This window comes from Lycorma delicatula, chromosome 6 (assembly GCF_047948215.1).
Source record: "Lycorma delicatula isolate Av1 chromosome 6, ASM4794821v1, whole genome shotgun sequence".
In the NCBI taxonomy this organism is placed as follows: domain Eukaryota; kingdom Metazoa; phylum Arthropoda; class Insecta; order Hemiptera; family Fulgoridae; genus Lycorma; species Lycorma delicatula.
The window spans coordinates 19,426,522-19,449,376 of NC_134460.1; the positions used below are offsets into that span (position 1 = coordinate 19,426,522).

General features: G+C 29.6%; 1 protein-coding gene across 1 annotated transcript in view; it reads right to left on the minus strand.

Moving 5' to 3' along the window:
- Positions 1–4,940: 4,940 nt before the first annotated feature.
- Positions 4,941–22,855, minus strand: part of LOC142326706 (alanine--glyoxylate aminotransferase 2, mitochondrial) — a 35,001-nt gene continuing 17,086 nt past the window's right edge. Inside the window, exons 5-10 of the mRNA XM_075369345.1 lie at positions 21,907–22,095; positions 19,682–19,879; positions 15,344–15,436; positions 13,241–13,462; positions 11,576–11,824; positions 4,941–7,298 (exon numbers count right to left, since the gene is read on the minus strand). Of these exons, the coding sequence (XP_075225460.1) occupies positions 7,188–7,298; positions 11,576–11,824; positions 13,241–13,462; positions 15,344–15,436; positions 19,682–19,879; positions 21,907–22,095 (1,062 nt within the window). The 3' untranslated portion in view covers positions 4,941–7,187. The remainder of the gene's footprint in view (positions 7,299–11,575; positions 11,825–13,240; positions 13,463–15,343; positions 15,437–19,681; positions 19,880–21,906; positions 22,096–22,855) is intronic.

The window sequence follows — 22,855 nt, forward strand, 5'->3', positions numbered from 1 at the left end:
CTAGTTTTTTTTAAAATGACGAACATTTTATTCCAGTCTATGTTATCGAATGCCTTTTCTAGGTCTATAAATGCCAAGTATGTTGGTTTGTTTTTCTTTAATCTTCCTTCTACTATTAATCTGAGGCCTAAAATTGCTTCCCTTGTCCCTATACTTTTCCTGAAACCAAATTGGTCTTCTCCTAACACTTCTTCCACTCTCCACTGAATTCTGTATAGAATTCTAGTTAAGATTTTTGATGCATGACTAATTAAACTAATTGTTCTGTATTTTTCACATTTATCTGCTCCTGCTTTCTTTGGTATCATGACTATAACACTTTTTTTGAAGTCTGACTTCCCCGTATATACTTAAACAAACCCATATATGTAGGTTTAACCGTAACGGATTTGGCTAAATTAATCATGTACAATTACCACCATAACCACTGTTTACCTACATACGGCTATGAAAACATAAAACTACTAGTTACCAATACAGATTCGTTATTACATTCAATTATACCGAAAGATAAATATTTTGAAGGCGAAGATCCAAAATATTTGAATCAAACTGACATAAAAGACTTTGCGTGTGGAGTAAATATGATTTAGGTCGCTTAAAAGATGAAATGGGGTTACTGGTTCCTATTTACGAGTTTGTTGGATTAAGAGCAAAAATGTATTCAATACTTTGGGGAAATGATATAGATGATTAAAAGAAAAAAAACAGCCAAACGGATTAAAAAAGGTTCTCGTATATTCAATACCGATCATAGTTTGGAAGCTTTAAATCACGAAATGTATAAAGATTGTTTGTTTAATAAAAATGTTACATACTCATATCAAAATCATTACTTAGTTTTGAACATTAAATTTATTCACCTGAACAGTGTAAAAAAGCTCTCTCTCTCCATATGATGATAAAAAATTTTTATTGGAAAATAATATAGATATACTACCTTACTGTCATGAAAAGCTCAATGAATATATGGTGAAGAAAAGAAAAGTGGATTAGTCTTTTGCGTGTAGGTAACGTTAATACACTGGCTTGGGTATAGATGCATTAAGTAATGCCAGATAACCAATTATTAATCACTTCCTTTATTTACTTTCAAAGAAATTACATTTAATTAATTAACCCTTGAAATGAGTTATAATAATTTATGTTTTTAGTTAAGTTCACATTTATTCACATTTTAAATACATATTAAATAGTCTATGTCTAGCTAGAACAATAAAGATTTAATGATGTTGTCGCTTAAAGGAAATTCATATAATTAATTCTAAAAATAATTAAGATTAGCCTGTTTATTAACAAATAAGAAGAAAGAAGAAGATGACAGGAGATGTTTACATTAAGAAAGAGACAAAGAAAACAAATGAATCTGAAAATTACTTAAGTGATAAGAGTTTCCGACACTGTCCTTCATTATAGATAACAATCAACAGAGCGCCACTTCAAAGTTTCTTTATCGATTTCACAGACCCACAAACTGTTACAATGCATTTGTTAATAAGGAAGGTAGAAAAACCTTAGCAAAGCATTGTAACTAACAATAAGAAACTTCATGCAGGAATATTTAACATATTTCATAACGTTTCTTGTATCGCTAACACTGGCTATATCTTCGGCCAACATGGCCAGTTGAAGTTTCTTCAATTGGTTTTTTTCAAGTGGACTTAAAACCACTGAAGAGGAATTTATTGGGACAGACATGTGCCACGGTGCTGGCGATATAACGGACTATTCCAGCAGACCGCACGTATACTGGAGATGAACTAAATACAACGCGTTCGTCCAGGTGCCCAGAGGACTCGATACGTGCAGCCATCCACCCATGGGCAAGATAGTATCCACTTTGGGCTACGGTTGCGTTTCGTAAGGTGTCTCAACACCACCAGTGTAAGTATAAAAAAAAATAGTGTAGAATGTTGCAGTGTAGTTGTGCAAAGGTATATTGTAATTTATGCAGTGTTCTTAGTGTAGTGTGTGTGTGTGTGTGTGTGTGTGTGTATAGTTAGAAGAAAAGATGCAGAGGGTAGGGGCATGGGGACGCCAACCCAAAAGTCTTAAAGAATAAGACCCTGCCGGTGTCAGTGATACTACCTTTGACATTCCAGTTATAATGACTGAAGATTTGAATCTTGCATTCAAACACTATGTTCCCATGCTGCAGCTGATATTGTCAGTCCCACCATCTCTAGTTCAATTGCACTTGTTTTATGTTGTATACACAATTTCAGTCTGTGGTCTGGTATTTTCCGAAATGATTGCAAGTGTGCACTTATGTCAGTGCCAAAATAGGGTAATCCTCAGTCTGGATAATTATTGTCCAATTTCTGTTATCAATGCCTTTGCCAAAGTAATCAAGAAATTGGTTTACCAACATCTAAATGCTTTGCTAAAGAAGATAGTCTATCCGTTTCATCATAAGTACCATGTAAGTAAATCTTTGATGACTGTTGCTGTTTACTGCTCCAAAAGTGAAATTTCATAGACAAGTCAACGTCATTTATTTCAACTTTTATAAGACATTTGACACCAGGACTCAAGATTTACTTCTGCTGAAGTTTGATCATTTGGCTGTTGGTGCTACGATGTTCATATGATTGCAAAGCTATATTACAAATAAACTATACCTTGTGAATGTCTCAAGTCTTCCTCAGACACATTTTAAATATATATTAAACTTAAGGCTGTATCCACAGCACCTCAGAGTTCCAACCTTGGCCCTTTTTTATTTATTCTTTTTACGGGTAATGTTGGACTCTATTTCTTCTAAGGGATTATTTGAGATGCTGACAACCTTAAAATCATGACTAGGGTTAACAGCTTTCGATCATGATGTTTTGCAATCTGATACTGATAAAATTCATAAATGGTCATTTGATAGTAGAATGCAGCTTAATTTTACAGGGGTTGGAATGACGCATGGAGCACAAGGAGGAGGTGGGATTGATGGCTGAACAATTCGGCCGGGCCATCAATACTGGCTGCGATAGGGTCCTACGGCGGCCTCGGCCAATGGACGGACCCTTTGGTAGTGGCCAGTCCGCTAATCGGAGAGTGCCTGAGCTGTCATGACCGCTGCTTCCGGGGTGCCGTCTGTTAAACGCAGGCGGAAACCCGGGAAAAGTGGTGGTCCTCTAACCTTATCGTACTGCGCGCAAGAGTAAGGTTCGCTAGGAGAAGATACCAGCTTCGCTCTCTAAAAGGGACTATCATTGATGACGTGCGCGCTGAGGATCTGCGGATCTACCGGCACGCCCGTAATTGAGTGCGTTCATGTCATCAAGGAAGCCAAACTCAAGTTTTGGCTAGACTCCATGCGTGAGTTGCAGTGCAATCCCTGGTAGCTTGCAAAGTTATATTACTGGCCGAAGCCATTGCACGTGCTGTCCAGTGTTCGATACGGGTTTGGTGGTCGTGACCACACTTTAACATCTGTGGCGACTTACCAGGTATTCCTGGATACTCTGTTTCCAGATGCTCCAGAGGGTGAAGCAGAAGTCACAGTTAGGGCGGGTGAGACACCATTCCCTGGCGTACAGGCTGTGGAACCCTTAGATATAGACCGAGTGATTACTTGAATGGCACTGGAAAAGGCATCGGGGATTGACCAACTTGACCCGGATATTTTTTATCATCTTCTCCCTGTCATACGGGAGCCGCTTGGCAGATTGTTCTCAGGGTGCCTAAACTGGGGTTGCTTTCCGACTTGTTGGAAGATGGCTTTGGTGAGGGTGCTCTTAAAATCAGGAAAGGATCTGAATGAGCTCAGCAGTTACTGACCCATCAGCTTCTTACCAGTCATTGGCAAGTGTAGAAAGGCTGGTTGTGGAACGGCTCTGGGAAAGTATCAATATGAACTCATTTCTAAATCGAGGCCAGAGGCTTCATGAAAGGAGTTGGCACTGAGGATTGCATCTTAAATACTCTTGCCAAGGTGGAAAACGCCGACTGTAAATATGTTTTGGCAATTGTCAATTTTTAATGACATAGAGGCAGCATTTCCTTCCTTGTGTTGGAGTTCGGTCCTCTATGAGTTGGAATTCCATAATGTTCCTGTAGAGAAAGGAATTCAAGTTAAACTTTTAAATTTGATGAAGTGTCAGGTGAAACTGCCCAAATTTTGACTCTATATCTTTTGCAGTATGTGGAAAAAATACAAACTTGAAGCAAAGGTAGTTTGTTTGTTATACTGCTGATAACAATAAGAGTAATCTTGGTGGTGTGAAGAACAAAGGGAACATACAGAAAAAAAAACTTGAACTAATTCTCTACAATTATAACTTAAACCATGAAGTTAAATGAATAATATTATCTACTTTATAAAAATAATTACTAAACTGGAAAACAATGTGCTTTTATTAAAATAGATATTTAAAAAAGTATCTATTACTTGATGATTATGCAATTTTATTGCATGTTATGAACAATAATGACTAAACATAAATACACAATACTAAGTCATTTTTAATCATAATTATCAGTAGTAATTAAAAAATCAAATTTATTATATAACTTGCATACATGTTAAACATAAACATTAATTAATTACTTGTTTCAGAAGATTTTTTCAATATTGATTACATTTTGACATAAATTAGAAATTTTAGCTGTCATATAAAAAAAAAAATCACTTATAGAAAAAGACAATATTTTAAAATACTTTTCCTAGGAGAATAATAACTTCAGTTGTATATATGATTACTGGCTGGCTGTTAAGTACAATGATTAGAATGCTGACTTCTAGATCAACTGATTTTGAATTCAATTCTCAATAAGAATCTGATATTTTTTCATCTATCATTTCATTCATTTTATGTTTCTTTTTAAATACGTACAAAAACTTTTTCATCAGGGTTTTAATACATGTAGCATTCGTTTTCCATCCACTCAGACCTCCTAGTGTTATAGGTCATGCTTAAATTCACTGACAAAATTTTGTCATGTCACATTTCACATTATTTAGAATACTGAAAAACAAAACAGCTGAGTTTTCATTTGTAGAAAAGAACATATATTTGATGATACAATATGCTAGTCTGACATCTTGTAATATAGAATGATCTTTTTTTAATATCAAGCTTTATTCTTAAACAATTGACGAAAACATCTCTTACAGAAAACTTGGAAATAATGGTTATAAAGTCAAAGTGATTAGTGAATCTACAGTATTCATTTATATTCAAAAAGAAGATTTGGATAACATTTTCCATTTGTTAGGACGTAAAAATAAATATCTTTCATTTTTTAGTTTTAAAAGTCTGTTCTCTAGTTATTATAGTTTGCATGATGTTCAACAAATTAAATTTTACTTAAAGATTCTTATACATTAAACTAGGTATGAATTTAAAATAACTTGTATCATATACTTTATCACTATTTATATACACCTTCATGACTGGTATTACACACAACCTCAATGTTATGTAGGATTGAATCTCTTTCTTAATTTCAGTTAATAATATGACCAAAAAATAATACTTTTAAAACGTAACATATTTAAGATCATATCATCCTTCAGTTTTTTGCAGATATTTTTTAACATTTTACAAAGATTACAAAGTAACCTATGAAGATTTAAATTTATTCTGGATGTATTAATCTGATTCTGTTTTACAATTTCTATTTTATCCTTCAAGACCTTTCTTTATTCACAGCTGTTTAGTTTATTTCCTAGTACATATAAAAAATTTTGGATTTTTTTCTGTAACCAGATAAGTATTTTTTTAGATGCTTTATCACCACATTAATTTTCTAAATACACCATTGATATTTCATAAATGTCTTTTTACTTTATGACAGTAATAATATAAACTAGATATTGTATAATTTATATACAAATGTGTATGAGTTATTTTTGTACAGGGCATTTCAAACAGTTTTGTTTATAACACTTATTAATTTCAAACAAGTTCCACATGAGCAGCTTTTGTGGAGCATAAAATGTCTAAACAATATTCAATTTTATGCCACACATGACGAAGAACACCTGGAATTATTCCACCTAATTATTAATTACACCTTTAATTCTTTTTTTTAGTTCACTGATGTTGACAACATTCACTGCATACACCAGTCTTTTGGGAAACCCCCAAAGAAAGTAATAGAGTCAGAGGATTAAGGCGGCCAGGGAATTGGTCCATAATGGATTAATTGAATTATTCCGTAGACTTTATGGATGCAGGAAGTGCATTGTGGAAATTGTTCATGTAGGTAGCCCCTAACATGTAAACCGCAGTGTGGTGGAGAGCCATCTTGTTGGAGTAAATGTTGGGTTGCCAATGTTCAATTTCTGATACTGCATATGCTATAACATATCTAGATAACTAGTAACCATTGGCTCAATGAAGAAGAATGGTCCAATCACTTCATATGCAGTCAACACATACCAAAAGTTAATTTTCAGGCAATCATGTGTTTGTCGAATGGCATGAGGGTTCTTGCTACTCCAAATCCAACAATTATGACAGTTAATGTAATCATAAACATGAAAGGTAACTTCTCAGAGAAGATTACTTTTTCTAAATACGCATTATCTACATTCACTTTATCAAAAATGTCCATGGTAATATTTTAACAGCTTGGTTTATTGTCATCTTCAACTGTAACGATCAATTGAATTTTGTAAAGTTTTAGGCACTTGTGCAGAACCTTCACAATTGTCAATTGCAGTATTCCTAATTCTAAACTCGCACGATGAGTTGATTTACCCAGGCTTCTCTGCTAAGTTTCTCTCACTCAAACTACAACTTCCTCGAAAATGAGTGGTCTGCCAGATTTTGTTTTGTGTGCTATACTTCCTGCATCCTTAAACTGCTGATACCAACGTTTAATAGAATTTTTATTAGAAGAATCACAGATGTTCTCTAAATGAAAATTTCTACAAACAGTAATAACAGATCTGCTTTCATGAACCCATTGTATACAAATTGCTTTCTCCTGCACAATAGCTAATGCTAAACTGACAATCCCCCCTGTCGTTACATCACATCAGCGTGTTCATTCAAGTTCATCAGTAACACTAGTACCTACACTAATGTTTAAAGAACAAAATGCGCTTTGTTCATTTTTTTATTAACCTCTAAAATGCACTGAATAATTTATGTTCACTCTGTATAACATCTCAAATAGTGTTGTATATCACATCATTTCAATATTACAAAAAGTGATTGTATAGATATTTCATGTTTGCTGCTTTACAATGGTTTATGATTATTATAATGATTTTGAAGAGCTCTTTTAAGGACAACTAGAGCAAAATCTGCATCTTCTTTTGTAATGCACATTGGTGGTTTAATCCGTATTACCTGAAATAGTCAATTATTCAGAAATTAATAATACGATTAATTCTGTTATATAAATAAGCAATTTAGTTATTAAAATATATAGTAATATTTATAACTCAATAAGATATAAAACTTTGGAAATCAAGTATAATTTAGTGGATAACTTTATTAATTTATAAAATAACATACTTCCAAAAGAGCCTTAAAAACTACTTTTCAGCTGTATTTCTTTCAAACTTTACTCTAATCAGTTTACAGTATTAATACAAAAAATAAAATAACCTCTTACAAAAAAATAAAAACAAATTGAACTAAAATTATTTAATCATTACCCAATTAAACTTAATCCAAAACCAATTTATACTTATAAGTAATGTTTTTTGAACAATGCTTGCTTTCTAATTTATTTCAATAACCATTTACATATCTTTTTTTTAGGTGTATACAAATTAAACATGAAAGTTGAAATAAGTGAAACTTGTAAAACATTTTGTAGAGGTATGACTAATCATTCATTTAATCATATAATAAAGAATCCATAAATATGAAAACTAATATTGATAAATCTAACTTTGCAAAATGTATTTTAGATAATTTATATAAATTTAATATGCGTAAGCCTTTTTTTAAATATAGATTTCAAATATTAAAATTAAAATTTTAAACTTGGAAAAATATTGTAGTATATATATAAACCATAACAAATTGATCAAGAACAATAGTTGCTAAATATACAAAACATGACATTGTATATAGAATATTAATGAATAAATAATTAACAAATTTTACAAAATATTTTAAATCACAATAATGTTTAGACACCATCTAATAAAAAATTTTTATTTTATGTAGGATAATTTATTAAAGATAGTAATATTTTTTATTTCCACCATAATTTTATTTCACCATTTATGTTATGTATATCATAACATTTATTACAAAGACAGAATAAATCTTTACTGTTTTTCCTAATGTGTACATTACAGTCTGTTCAGCTAGTGAATAATAAGCAACCTTCCCATGGTCTAATGAAATGAAGATGATATGTAAAACGTAAATGAGGTGTGCCCTTGTACAGACTCAGGCCAACCATCAAATTACATTGGTATCCACTGTCTAGTATTCAAATCCATATAAAAAGCAACTAACTTTTACTAGGATTTGAACCTCAGAAACATCAACTTCAAAAATCAGCTGTTAAACAACAGATTTGTGATGACGAGTTAAACACTAGACCAACCTGGTGGATCATAAATAATTTGATAATGAAAATATAAATGTAATACCAATTAGTTTTTGAATTGATGACTAAAATTCAAAAGTGATCCAGTTACATTTTGGGTTTTATTGGTAAGAAGTTGATTTTTAATTTTATTATTGTTTTAAAATTTTTAGCTTTTATTATTTGTATCATTCTCAAATATACTGCATAAAAAACTGATTTTACGTAGCATACCATATTAAGCACATTTACATAGCACAACCAATAAATAAACTGAAAAACAGTTTCAAAAATATATCTGAAAGTATACTTTACAAATTAATAAAGTAAGTCTAATGAGGTTTTTTTTAATGTAGATTTTAAATACATAAGTAACCATCCATTCAGTAAACTATGATAAGTGTTTTTCAAAGGTAAATCAACACAAGGAGCAGCTCACCAAAACAAAACTCATTTCTCAAATCAAACAACAATTCAATGATTTTTTTTAATCTGCACCTCATAATCAGTAATTCTACAGCAACAGTTATTTTTTACAGAGCTATATTACATAAAAGGAAACAACTGTCAGCATTAATAATAATAAATGTCTTTATTTATCTCAGTGTTACAAATTTAAAATTTCTTTTACCTCAGCTAACATACAATTTAAATCCGAATAAATAAAAAAGTTTTAAATAGACTAACTCTAGATAATACCCATATTTAGAGTCAAATATTGCATACTCAAATAATATTTAAAAAAGGATTGAAGAAAAAATCTGGTATTCATTAGTAAGAGTTGATACACATTAATAGTTCATTTCACTTAAAAATCCATGTCTGTATTAATAGGAATTCTTGCAAAAATTCACCTCATAAATCAGTTTCAATCATTTTCATATTCAACAAATTCATTCTCATCTGAAACCCTTTTTCCTAGTCATCTTCTCCTAAACTCAAAAGTCCACAACACTCTGTCATGAAATAATTAACATCTTCAAGTTCAGTCATCCACTGAATGTTTAATAAGTTTTCTACTAAATATTATTTTCTCTTAGATCAAACTCCAAACATTAATTTCCTATAGTTACTGTTAGTTTCTGGAAAGACCAGTTTTGCTATTCTAAAGTCATTCTGCTCTAACTATGCTCAGCTTATTCTTCCATTGACTAAGTTCACCCATGCTCAATTCACCCTTAGGCCATATTTGGCCATATATCTACATATATCTGAACCACGCTACATTTTTACTTAACATCTTTATTGCTATAATCTGTGGCAACCTTTGCTCACGTATCTCCAGCATCTTAATTATACAACCATAATGTAACATGTACATACAAATATATCACCAGCAAGCCAATCTCTAAAAGAATGTTGTGGAAGTATAGCAGGATAATTTAAAATCTTCTTATAAAGAATCTCACTAAGTTTTCCACTTCTTGAAAACTGTCTTCCCTCACTAATTTTGTGTACTATAATCCTCCACTACTCTATATACCATATTCAAATTTCTTATTTTAGCTCCAAAAAATATTTGGTTATTTTCCATGGCCTGATTCCACACACCATTTAGTGTCAGTTTTGCTTTTTCCAACTTAATTACACGATTTCTGTCTGCAGACATCCTATACGGATGTCGACTGTGATACGGTACGACTGTGTTAGTAGGAATCCCTAAATATTTGTGTTCTTTCTCTACCTCCATCTTTTCCATATCTTAAAACCATTTCTGTTTTCATCTTGGCCTACTTCTATTTCTGAATACAACAATATTTATTATTTGTAGGTTAGCTCACAACCACCTTTCCTCCTAGCTCATCTTTAGTATACTTTACATATAACGTAACTAAAAGGGTTTGAAACACAGTCCTGCCTTACAGCTACAGCACTTGAAAAAGCCTCTGTCAGTCCCAAGACATACCTAACCAATAATGTGATATCTGAGACCAAAGTCCTAATTATTTTAATAATTCTGACTGACAACCCTAACTGGTACAATTTTAATATCAAAACCTGCCAGTATACAGTATCAAAAGACAGCTGAGAAGCCAATGAACAGGGCATAAATCTTTGTTTTCTTGGATATGAGCTTCAGTCTTACTAAATTTATAAGGTTGAAATATCTATAAGAGTACCCAGCTCTAAACCCTATTTGGGATTTTTTTAGTTAAGTTTAATCCAATTACTCAATCTGTTTCTTACCAAACTTGTATATAACTTCCCTATAGTATTTTAAAAAAATTCACTCCTCTGTAGATAACTGTTATCATACCTTTTACCCTTTTTCTGAATTGAGAAAATAACGGAACATTATTATTTATTATTATCTATTCATTAGACCAGAATGAAATTTTATTCAAGAGGTAATAAACTCTGGCTACTTTCATTCTGAACTGCCTTGGAGATACATTAACCTCTTTTTTTCTAGTTTCCAATCAGATTCTTTAAATAAACTGACTGCAGAAAAATCAAAACTAACTTATTCACACACATACACCTGTTTAAAATTCAATTAAATACTATATAAGATTCTTTAATGAATATTGATTTTTAGAAAGCATTTCAAATAACATTTTAAATAAAGCATTTTAAAGCAATTTAAATAAAAATTGATGAAATTAAAAGTGTAAAAATTACAAAAAAAAGAAATAAAACTAGTGTAATTATTTCTGTTAAAAAAATTTCATTTCATAGGATTGACAAGTAGTAAAAAATTTTCATTTAGATTATATAATTTTTTTTTCTGTAATACTACTGTATATTTCTACCACATAATCCTATACTGGTAGGTTGCATTTCCTCATTTGTGATTCAGATCTTGCCTAGGTAATTATCAAAAAAAGTGAAAGGGGACATACATTTTATTTACCAATCAAGAGTTAACTGGAACTTCATTAATCTGAATCAAATCAAACCCCTCAAAGTCCTAACAAACGGGACATTTTATAAAAATTAAATTAAAGTATCTTAAAAGTGATTTTATTTTATTTTTTTTGCACTTTTAATTTGTTATTACATTAATGAACCACAATATAATATACTTATACTTACTTATACTTATACTTATACTTATACTTATACTTATACTTACGTTTGCATTAAAACCTCCACGACCAAATAAAACTCCCATCTCTTTACAGTCTTCCCAAATGTCAACAAAATGTTTAGCAGGAAGCGGCTGTTTTGTAGTTTCATCTGCTACTAATTCAACACCAATCATTAAACCTTTACCTCTAACATCACCAACAATATCAAATTCTTCTCTTAATTTTGATAATTCAAGTAATAAATATGTTCCAATTTTTTCACTATTTTCTTGTAATTTTTCTTCCTTTATTATCTGAAATTAATAATTTTAGCTTATATTTAATAAATCAATTACTATCGTTGCTTCATATTTTCAATAGGAATAATTGTACATTTTTTTTACTTTTTTTAATGAAAAACAGATTTATGTAATGACATCAATTTATTTTTGAATATCAAAAATTAACAGCAATAAATTATGAAAGGCAAAAATAAATCTTGTGAGTGACTGGAGAAAGAAAACATTTACATCATAAACCATAATGAAAAATTAGTCGACTTAGTCTTACAAATTGATGTTACTGGTTGAATAGATTTTATGAGCAATGGTCTAAATCTAAGGAATAAATAAATCAATGCATTTTTAGTATAGAAAGGCAATGCGTTTTTTAGTCTGACTTGTAAATTTATTTATCAAATGTCTGACCCGCATGATATGCAAGCATTGCTTTATCTTGCAGCAAGATTAGATAAATTTGCAGTAAAGGGGGACTGCATCAACAGGTTTTTTTGCTGAAAAGGCATTCATAGATATAAATTTTTAATCAACTGATAGAGAAAATGATGAAGGTTGCTAATTTGAATGAATGATCATGAAAAGGCTCTTCCTGTTCAGATCGTTTGCATTCTTGCAAGTTGATTAATTTGAATCACACACCTTATTATATAACACTATTTCAATGAATTCTCATAATTTCTTTAAACGAGGAATTTTTATTTAAAATTTTAGAAAATGTAAAATAGTGAAGAAGTATCTGAAATCCCATTGGTTAGTAAAATTTCAAACAAAAAATAATTTTTTTGTGAGCAGGCACCAAAAAGGTTTTCTGTCATGTTTCATTGTTCAAATTAACAAATTTAACATTACACTGTCGAAGTACAAACACAAAGAATGTCACTCCACAGTTTAAACAAATGATTAGATTTTGTTTTTAAACTGTGAAACAGAATAATCATAAAATACAAAAAGAATTAAAAGCAATATCAGGAAATAACAGAAAAGAAGCAGAAAGGGATTGTTGAGACATCATTAAAGCAGAAAAGATTTGTTTTTTCAAGACAAAAATACATGGAAAAATTAACAAATATTCAGAACACTCATATTTTAAGTAAACAATGCAATAGTAATATGATTTTGTTCAGAAACAGCTGAGAAATTAAGAATTTATTTCTTAGGGGCTGTGCCCAGGAATAAAAATAGTGAGCAATTCCAAGATATCTTAGTTGGGATCATGAGAAAACAGGGAGGAGCATTTTTTTACACATTTGAACTTAAAGGAGATGTTTTTAAAGATTAAGATATAATGTATAATATAATGTAGGATTTCATTTGCATTTTCCTTGGTCTGTGAATTGTTATAAAACAGGCTCAAGGTCCCAAAATTTTCATTCCAATATTAAAATCTTACAAATTATTATTTCAAAAATAATTTTAAATAACCTACATTACCTTTAATACAGTATGACCAACAGCAGTAGCAATAGGATTTCCACCAAACGTATTAAAGTGTAAAGCATGTCCTAATAATTCAGCGATCTCAGGTGTTGTAACCACTGCAGATAACGGATAACCATTACCAATTCCTTTTGCCATTGTAACTATATCAGGGACCACTCCATGTCCTTCAAAACCCCAAAAATATTCACCTGTTCTTCCAAATCCAGTTTGTACCTTTAAAAACACAGGAATTTAACAGTAAATTCTGCTGGGTATAGCTCTATTTTTTTTATTTATTCAGTACTTTATATCATTTAAAAAATAAAGTCTATCAGGCAATTTTATCCCTGATCAAGTATCTATGTTGTAAAACTGATATTTATTATTCATATTTCATGTCTCTTTATTATATGATGTTGCATTCTGAGAATACTCCGAAAAGAAAAGAATTCTCATATTTATTTATTTTTAGTCATAATACATAGCAAATGTAATAAATGACTTTTATTATCAACAGAACTTATTATAATGCAAAAAAATTATTAGGCTTTAAATTATTACAGAAAATTGTTCCAATGTTTTTTTGTTTTTTTTTTTAAATTGAATAAAACATTAATTATTTTTTATTTAACCAATTCATAATTAAACAATTAAATTTGAATAAAATTAAAAGGATAATTAGAATGATTCATACAATTTAAATTAAATTTTGGTTTAGCCTATAAATTAATATATTAAAATGTTACCACCATGAACTAAATTATTATTAAAAGCAATAACATTAGATAAATAAATAAATTATATATCGTATTAGTTCTCACAGAAATTATTTATAACCTCCATACAAAAAAAAATTGTAAGTACAATGTAATTATAACTACTTCCTGAAATATTTTTTAACGAATAATATGACCTCGCCTAAAAATTATATTTATGATTTCCATACATGCAAAAACAACTAATTATTGATGCAATGATATTATAATTGATAGCTGAAATATTCTTGTAATACGTAATAATTTTTATTTTATTTTTAATATTTTATGGCTGTCATCTACCAAAAAATATTTTACCATAAAAATGAGAATAATAAATATAAGCAAAATATTCTTTTATCTTATATACTATTCTCTTATCTAACACTCTTGACCGAAAATGTGTCTTTTCCATGAAAAGGTTTCATCACCTACAAGACCAAGAAATTTTGTTGTGATAAGATATTTAAAAGCAGCTAATATGGAGGAGAAATGTTCCTGCAGTTGGAATGAAAACTGATCCCTTGAGTTTTAGATGAATTCAGCTTGACTTTATTAGCCAGGAACCAATCACTGTCAGCAATCAAATCACCAAACAGGGAATGGTAAACATACATAAGTCCAGCTTACAATGTTGGAACTCATTTTATGAAAAGTTCTCTCATCTGTAGATAAATTAATTTTTAAAATTGCACAATATTTGGTAAATCATTGATAAATATTAAAAATAACAATGGGCCTAAGAAAGTTTAAAGAGCATATGGAGAACATTTTTTAGTGAAAGCAAAGATAACCTTCTGTTTTCTATAATAAAAGGTATGATTTCAGTCAATCTTAAATTAAATCAAACATATTTAAGATACTCAACAAAAATCATTAGAATAGTAATAAAGACAGGACTTCTTCATTGGTTACTTTTTACTAATTTTAGTATTCTTTAAGTTTGATGCATTTGTATTTACTGTACAGTTATTTTTGTCAAAATCAATCTCGTAAATTTTTCAATAGTTGATGTTAATTATAATTACAGTACCTGAGATAGAAATCTGTGACTTGATTAGACTGTTCTCATAAAATAGCCAGTAAGAAAACTCTCTCTCCTACCAGTTGACAACTTTACATAACTACTGTTATATTTCACCAGAAATTTAACCATTAAATTTAAAAAGCTTTTATTTCACATTTCTTAGAGAATTATTTTTATGAAGTTATGAAAATATAAATTTATAGAAATGATAAATTTTGTTTGCTGCTCTGTTAATACTTGAGTTGGCTTGTAAATTAAAATGGAAATTGTGTATTTCACCGCCACCACCACTACCACTGTATTGTACTGCATAAATTTTTTGTTAATACATACCTCATCTATAATGCAAATTCCACCATTACTTCTCACCAATTCAAATGCTTTCTTTAGAAATCCTTTAGGAAATTGAATTACACCACCCACACCCTGTAATCGCAAAGTGTTATTTTAATTGTTTATGACACACATATAAACAGAGTGTCCCACAAGGAAACCAACAATAGTTTATAGGTGTATTTCTCTTACAAATATATAATGTTCATGTAAACATAGATCTGGAAACACTTCATTAGCGAATTACAGCTTGTGGAAGATTTTGCCTGGAATTCAGCTCCCCCCGGTGAAATGAAGTCGTACTGAAATTTTTAGGACATCAATTGAGGAGCAAAATTAATGGTTTTCTATGGTTTTGACCTGAAAAATTGAATAAAATAAGATTACGGAACAGTTTCTCAGTGCATTTCCATGATATCCAAAGTAAATCCGAAAAATTTATTGTCTGAAAACTGTATTTTTTAAGTTTGCAATAGAATACCTTTCTTAAATGATTAATAAATGCATAAAACTTGTAGAGAATTTAATTCTAAAAATAGTGATTTATATAAGTCCAATAAAAATCAAATTTTACTCAAGAAGGAACAAAACAAAAAGTAAATGAAATGACTTATTCTGGAAATTTGTGTAATCCATTCATTTGTTTGTTTAAAAATGTTAATGATAAACAAATACTATAGAATTTGGTTAATTAAATACTTACAAAACAGTTTAAAAACATTCTAAAAGAACAGGATTTCAAGAATACTGTATTAATTGAAGTTCTTTATGTTTATTAAAAACCTAAAGTTGGCCATACTACTCTTTTCAGAAAAAAAGGTTATTGCACAGCTGTTCAACAATTAACTTATTATTAATCATAAATAGTTTCTTATTTGTGATTTGAGTGGTGTACATGTGTCTTTTATGATTAAATATTCATGCTTTTTTAAAAAAGTGAAATGTCATTCAAAATTTCAAATCGAGAATATGCAGATATTATTTTCATTTACAATTTTACTAATGGAAATAGTCAGGCTGCAAAATGTGAATATCCAGTGAATGAAAATCCAAATACAATTACAGAGTCAAACTCACACCTGATTTTCAATAAATGTATGGTGTGGTATAATTGGGGACTAGTTAATTGGAATATTTAGTTTTCAAAATCGGCTTTCTGGTATTATGTAAAAAGATTTTTTACAAAATCAATTGCCAGTTCTGCTAGAAGATGTACCTCTCGAATAAAGACAGCAAATGTTATTCCAACATGATGATGCACCACCTCATTATTCACAAAATGTTAAACAGCATTTAAACTTAAGTTTTCCAGACAGATGGATTGGTCGAGGTAGACCATTTAATTGGCGTCCTAGGTCCCCCAATTTAAAATCACTTGGACTGTTACCTTTGGGATCATTTAAAGGAACTTGTTTACACAGAAAAAGTTAATTAATGCCAAAGAATAATTATTGAACTGAATTTTAAACATCTTAAGAACGACCTTGATACCTTGAACGACCTTGATTAGAAAAGCTTCCTTTGATGTTACACATGGCACTAGATCTTGCATGAACTATTAAGGAGATCATTTTGAAAAGTAACTATGAAGTAGATGAAAATTAAATTTAAAAAATAAAACAAAATTAAATACAATAATTTTTTTAATATACTGGAAAATAAGCCATTTCCAGCATAAGTCATTTCATTTATTTTTTGTTCTGTTTCTTCTTCAGTAAAATTTGATTTTTTATTAGACTTATTTACATCGCTATTTTTAGAATTAAATTCTCTACAAGTTTTGTTAATAAATTTGATGCATTTATTAGTCATTTAACAAACATATGGTATACAAACCTAAAAAACTATTTTAGAGAATTTTTCAGTTTTACTTTGGATATGAAAATGGATGGAGAAACAGTTCTGGAACCTATGTTTTATTCAATTTTTCAAGCCAAAACTACAGAAAACCATTAATTTTGCTCCCCAATTATAGTCCTAAAATTTCCGTACAACCTCATTTCACCAGAGGAGCTGAATTCCAGGCGAAATCTTTCATTAACCATTACTCGCTAATAAAGTGTTTCCAGACCTATGTTTATGTGAACTTTTTTCATTATTTCGATTGTTATTTTTCATTATTTTGATGTCACTTTCCTCATGGGACACCTTAAATATAAATATTAGAAGTAGTGAGAAAGAAAGTTAAGCTCATCATTCTTCTTAGATTCATATTTCAAATAAACATGAAAATATTGTGTACGTGTCTATATTTCATTTTACAGACTGAACCATTCAGATTTTCTCACAACATTAAGCATGGAACGTTTAAGAATATGGAAATTTAGGATACACAATTTTTAAAAGAAATTGCCACCTACAAGCAAAAGCAAAATCTTATAGATAGCTATAGAAAAATAAGTAATATTGTACAATATTTCAGAAGTTAGAAATAAATATATTTTATTCTTAAACGTTCATGTAATGAAATACCAAGCTAATACTAGTTCAGAAACTCTCTGGTTGGTGGTAACAGAGCAGTTAGCCTTAAAACAATGTGAGAGCATACCATTCTGCATTTAAACCAGTACTACAGTATGTAACAGAAAATTTAATTTTGCTGGATGGGCATAAGATACAAGTGACAATGACTGTAATGAGTATGCGTGGAGGGCAGCAACAAAAAAAAATTTGATGAGATCCTTATCACTATGGTAGAAATTAATTAAAACAGAAACCTCTGATGCAGATTATATTAGGTTGGTTTGATCACATAAGAAGAATCACTGAAAGAATAGAAGAAAGTTAAAAAGTGTGATGAAGGTAAAGCCAAATAAGTAAGAAAGAGGTCAACCAAGAAGGAATGGACGGCTTCCACTGTTGGGATTCTGAGTAAAATGGGGAAGAGTAAGGTTGTGACAGATGGAAGCAGGAGTTTACAAGGTTGGCTAAAGATAGAAACAATTTCTCTTGTATGACTGAAAAGATCTGATACCTAATGCAAAAGGGGAAGAGAAAGAAATAAATGTAAATGTTAGCAAAATTTAAATCATTATTTTAAAATATCTTTTGTAATCTTCAATTTGACCTAGCCAAGTGGTTCATTTTATTACATTACTTATAAAATATGAATTGTTTTATAAATAACATTAACTCCATTTTTTCTTATAAATGAAGATGATATTGATTATTACTATAATTAAATATATCCTATAATTTAGCAATCACCTGCACAGAAGGTAACATTTATAAAGAAAAAACTGGAAATATTATTATTTTATTATTTATTTCTTTCACTTTACAGAATTAATAATTAATGGAGTAATCCTAATACTAATTATAATATTACTTAACTTAATCATACTTAATTTAACATTATTTTATAATACAATTTAATATGTATTACTTAATTTTACTTAATTTTACTTAATTTATATTATTTGTAAAAGATGAAAGATTAGTTGTCCACAAGGGTCTTGCCAGTTTTGTGGTACCATCCCTTTTCTATTAATCTTTTTAGTTAGAGTAAGGGGAAAGGGGTAATATCTGATGATTTTATGTCGTTTCTATATCATAATATAGAAACATAGATAAAACAGATAACCAGCGACACAAAAGGTAGTAAATATTTTCCGTTAAAAGATTAGTCCAGAACAGGAATGAATGCTTGAAACCAGTTAAATGAATAATAGCCCCAAAAAACAAATAAATAAAAATACATTTCATAAACATGTTAGGAATACTGAATGAGTAGAACCCTCAATTATATTGACAACCCATCTCTTTTAAAGCAAGTATTCCCTGACAGAATTCTTGCACATCATTGATAATACAATACAAGATAGGCTATGCTAATAATGCAACTAATTGAGTTCTAAATGACAATTTGTGTGGTAACTGAAAATAGTAGAGGTGGACAAATGTGTGCCAATGTTGGCAGATATGAATCTCATTAACCTGTGACACTCCAAGGTTACCACTGACACAGATTTGCAGAATAGAGAACTCATTTACTACCTGTGACGTGTGCATCTAAAAGTATATAAGTTTTAACGCTACTGCAATGTGTGAGATGGCAACTGTGTATCCCTGCCTGATCAAACATCAATCTCTTTTTTAAAATGTATGAAGTTTAAACTGTATTAATAATTCAATGACACCATAGCAGCAAAGCTATTACAGCAACATCGATGTGATAGCTAAATTAAAAAGGTTCCTCCTATAGCCAATAATCTTCTTTATGCTAAGAAGAAACTATTTTTCTCTAGTTCACCAACTCTCACTGTTAAGTAAATAATGTTTTCATGCTGATATACATGTTTTAGATCAAATAGACTTTTTTTTATTATCAATCTTCACCTGTATAGATTCAGCAATAATTCCTGCTACTTTTCCTCGTGGAAGAGAATATTTGAATACTTCTTCTAGTTGTCCATAATAATTGTCAGCTGCTTGACAATAACCATTTGTACAATCACAATCCCTAGTTGTTTGTACTGGTGAATCTCTGCAATATTTACCACCCCAAAGACCCTTATATACATCAGGATTCATTGCCTGTAAACAAAAAAAAAAAAATAGTAATACTTATTACCATATTAAAATAATTTCTTCTGTAGATAATATTACTAAACAAATGCAAAATAAAATAAATTTTCAAAAGAAATGAAGTATGCAATTATTATTTGCAAAAATTTACAAAATAAACAGTTTTCTTTAGAGATGATCATCAATGTTTACATGTATTTTTATTATTTACTAGTACAGTAAATAATACAAAGTAATGCCAAATCAATTTATTCCGCCAAGAGATACTACTGCAAAAATAGAATATAAAAACTGTTTTTGAAAAACAAAACCTAAATTTTCTCACCATCTATTGAAGAAGTAAAACAGTTACTTTTTATAACAAACGAAGTTAAAAGAAAATCATAAAACTTCTAATGACAGAATTCTCTAGTCGAGAAGTAGTTATCACAGCCTCATGAATATTAAATTACAATTTTAACTTTTTTTTTTCTGAAGCTACATTTACCTAGAGACAGTCATATCAAAGAATTTGACACCTTTCCTGAGTAAATTTAATCATATTTATTAATTTAATTTTTAATAAATCCTCTTTTTTTATTTCCACATTAGCATAATCTGAGTTCACTTAAACAAACTTAGATGAATATTTTTATTCCTTAAACAATGAAATTCATTTACCCCTTTTGGAGTTCTAAGATACATATCACCCTAAAACATTTTTCACCTCCTGGCATGGTCAAGTAAAAAAAGAAACCAAGTTTTTTTCTGTATATTTTGTTTTTGGTCATTTAAAATAGTACCATCAGTTGTAAGTTTATGAAATTTGAATCAAAAATTCTTTTCCAATAATAAAAATATAATTAAAAGTAAAATGATGAACGATTTTTCTGTTATTGATCTCAAATGATGCATTATTATTCTAATTATTATCCAGTAATGTTTGTTGAAGATCATTGAGAAACTGATTACAGTGGGTAAATTTCTATAAATTTACCAGACCAGGTAAATTTCTACTAGATTGCTGACTAGACTTTAACAACTAAAAATAACATCCATTCAATTTTAAGGCTAAGAGCCATGCAAATATGTTGAATAATATAATTTATAAAACTGTTCTAAAATTGCTGTACGTTTAAAAATAAGTAGAAGTATTAATAGTATTTAATTTGTAAAAATAAAATAGAACTGATATGCTTGGATCAATGTAAGCTTTGTCAGAGAATTTACTCATTATACTTGTATGCTCCACTTAGTAGCTGTTCCTACTACAGTAGAAAATAGCATAGTCTGTATTAGTAATCTACACAGCATACCTGCATCATGTGTTTTCTTTCTGGTGATTTGAGCAAAGCATATTCAGCTAATGAAACTTGGCAAATACATAAATTTAGAATTTAACCATCATTTATATTATTATATTATTTCAGTGAGAATTCTTGTCCACTTTCTGTATTTTGCTTTTTCAAACTAAATATTTTATATATATATATATATATATAGAGAGAGAGAGAGAGAGAGAGAGAGAGAGATTATATAATACTTTAAAACAGTATTATATAAAAATAATAAATTAACTTTTGCTATGTTCTTGAAAAATTGCAAGAATTTTTTAATTTAAAACACTGTTTAGGTAATCTGATTTAGAATGATCTTTGATCATTCGGGAATCTGTATTCCCATCAAAGATATTTTTTCAACAGAGCATTGAATTTCACTGTACAAAATAATTAATACATTGCCTATTAATGACCCAACCATAAAGTAATGTTAGGTATAAACAACAATCAATATTCATATCAAAATGAGGAAATGCATTTTACATTTTTAACAGGTCATTCCATGTTATACCAATAACACAGAAGTGCAGTCTAATCAGGGAGAACTGTATTTTCAGTTTTTATGATTGTAGAGAACTGATGGAAAAAATTCCATCAGTACACACATAAACACATAATCAAAACAGTACACACATAATCACTTCTTTCCTGCATTCATAAATTCACAGTGTCAGGTACAGCAACTCTATTACAATTATAATGGTATGTTATGCTCACATGATGAATCCCTAGAGCAAGAGGAATTTCAAACCTCCACATTGATAAACCAGTAGCACCCATCACATATGGACTTGCTCCATGGTACGCATTTCTGAATGATATTATATCATAATTTTTTGTGTATACTCTTGCCAGCAATAAAGCTAAATCATTAGCTTCTGATCCACTATTCAGAAAATAAACTACCTGAAAATTAATAGAATTAAATTAATTTTATAAAAAACTATCTCTTCACTATTATTTATTACATAAGAATTTAGAGATTACATTTAATATCAGAGCACCTAATTTCAATTACACAAATTTTAATTTATGTTTAACCTAATAAGCAGCAACTAAAAACATATAGCAATAATAACCAGCAGCAGTAATTACTGAATGGGGCTTTACAAGACAAGTGTTGTAAAGAGTGGAAAATAACAGAGTACAAAGTGTGGAGAGTATCATGAAGTCATAGTAAATTTTTCATTCTTTAATTTTCCTGTAGAATATACTAACACTTACGTTACATCAGTTTTATCTATTGAAGCCATTAAGCATTATTTCTTTCTGTATAGGAGTATGACTATTTGACCAAGTAATATATTTTAGATAGAATACATAATGGATATTTTCAGTAAAATGGAACCACAATTAAGTGAAAAACTAGAAAAATATGAAGGTCTGTTTTCATTAAACAAATCAATAATTATTATTTAAAATACATGTGATATAAAGAAATTGTAGACACAAAGAGATTAATTCAGATGTATATATATAGAGTGCCTCATGAAGAAATGGAATGAAACTCAGGATATATTCTTTAAGTGAAAATAAGGAAAAAAGTTTATATAAACATGGCATCAGAAATGCTTTGTTTTCAATTTATTGAAATTATTCTTATTTTGGTTTAAAATTAGATAATATTCTTCTTTCACACTTTGTTTTGAATAACATAAAATTTCTT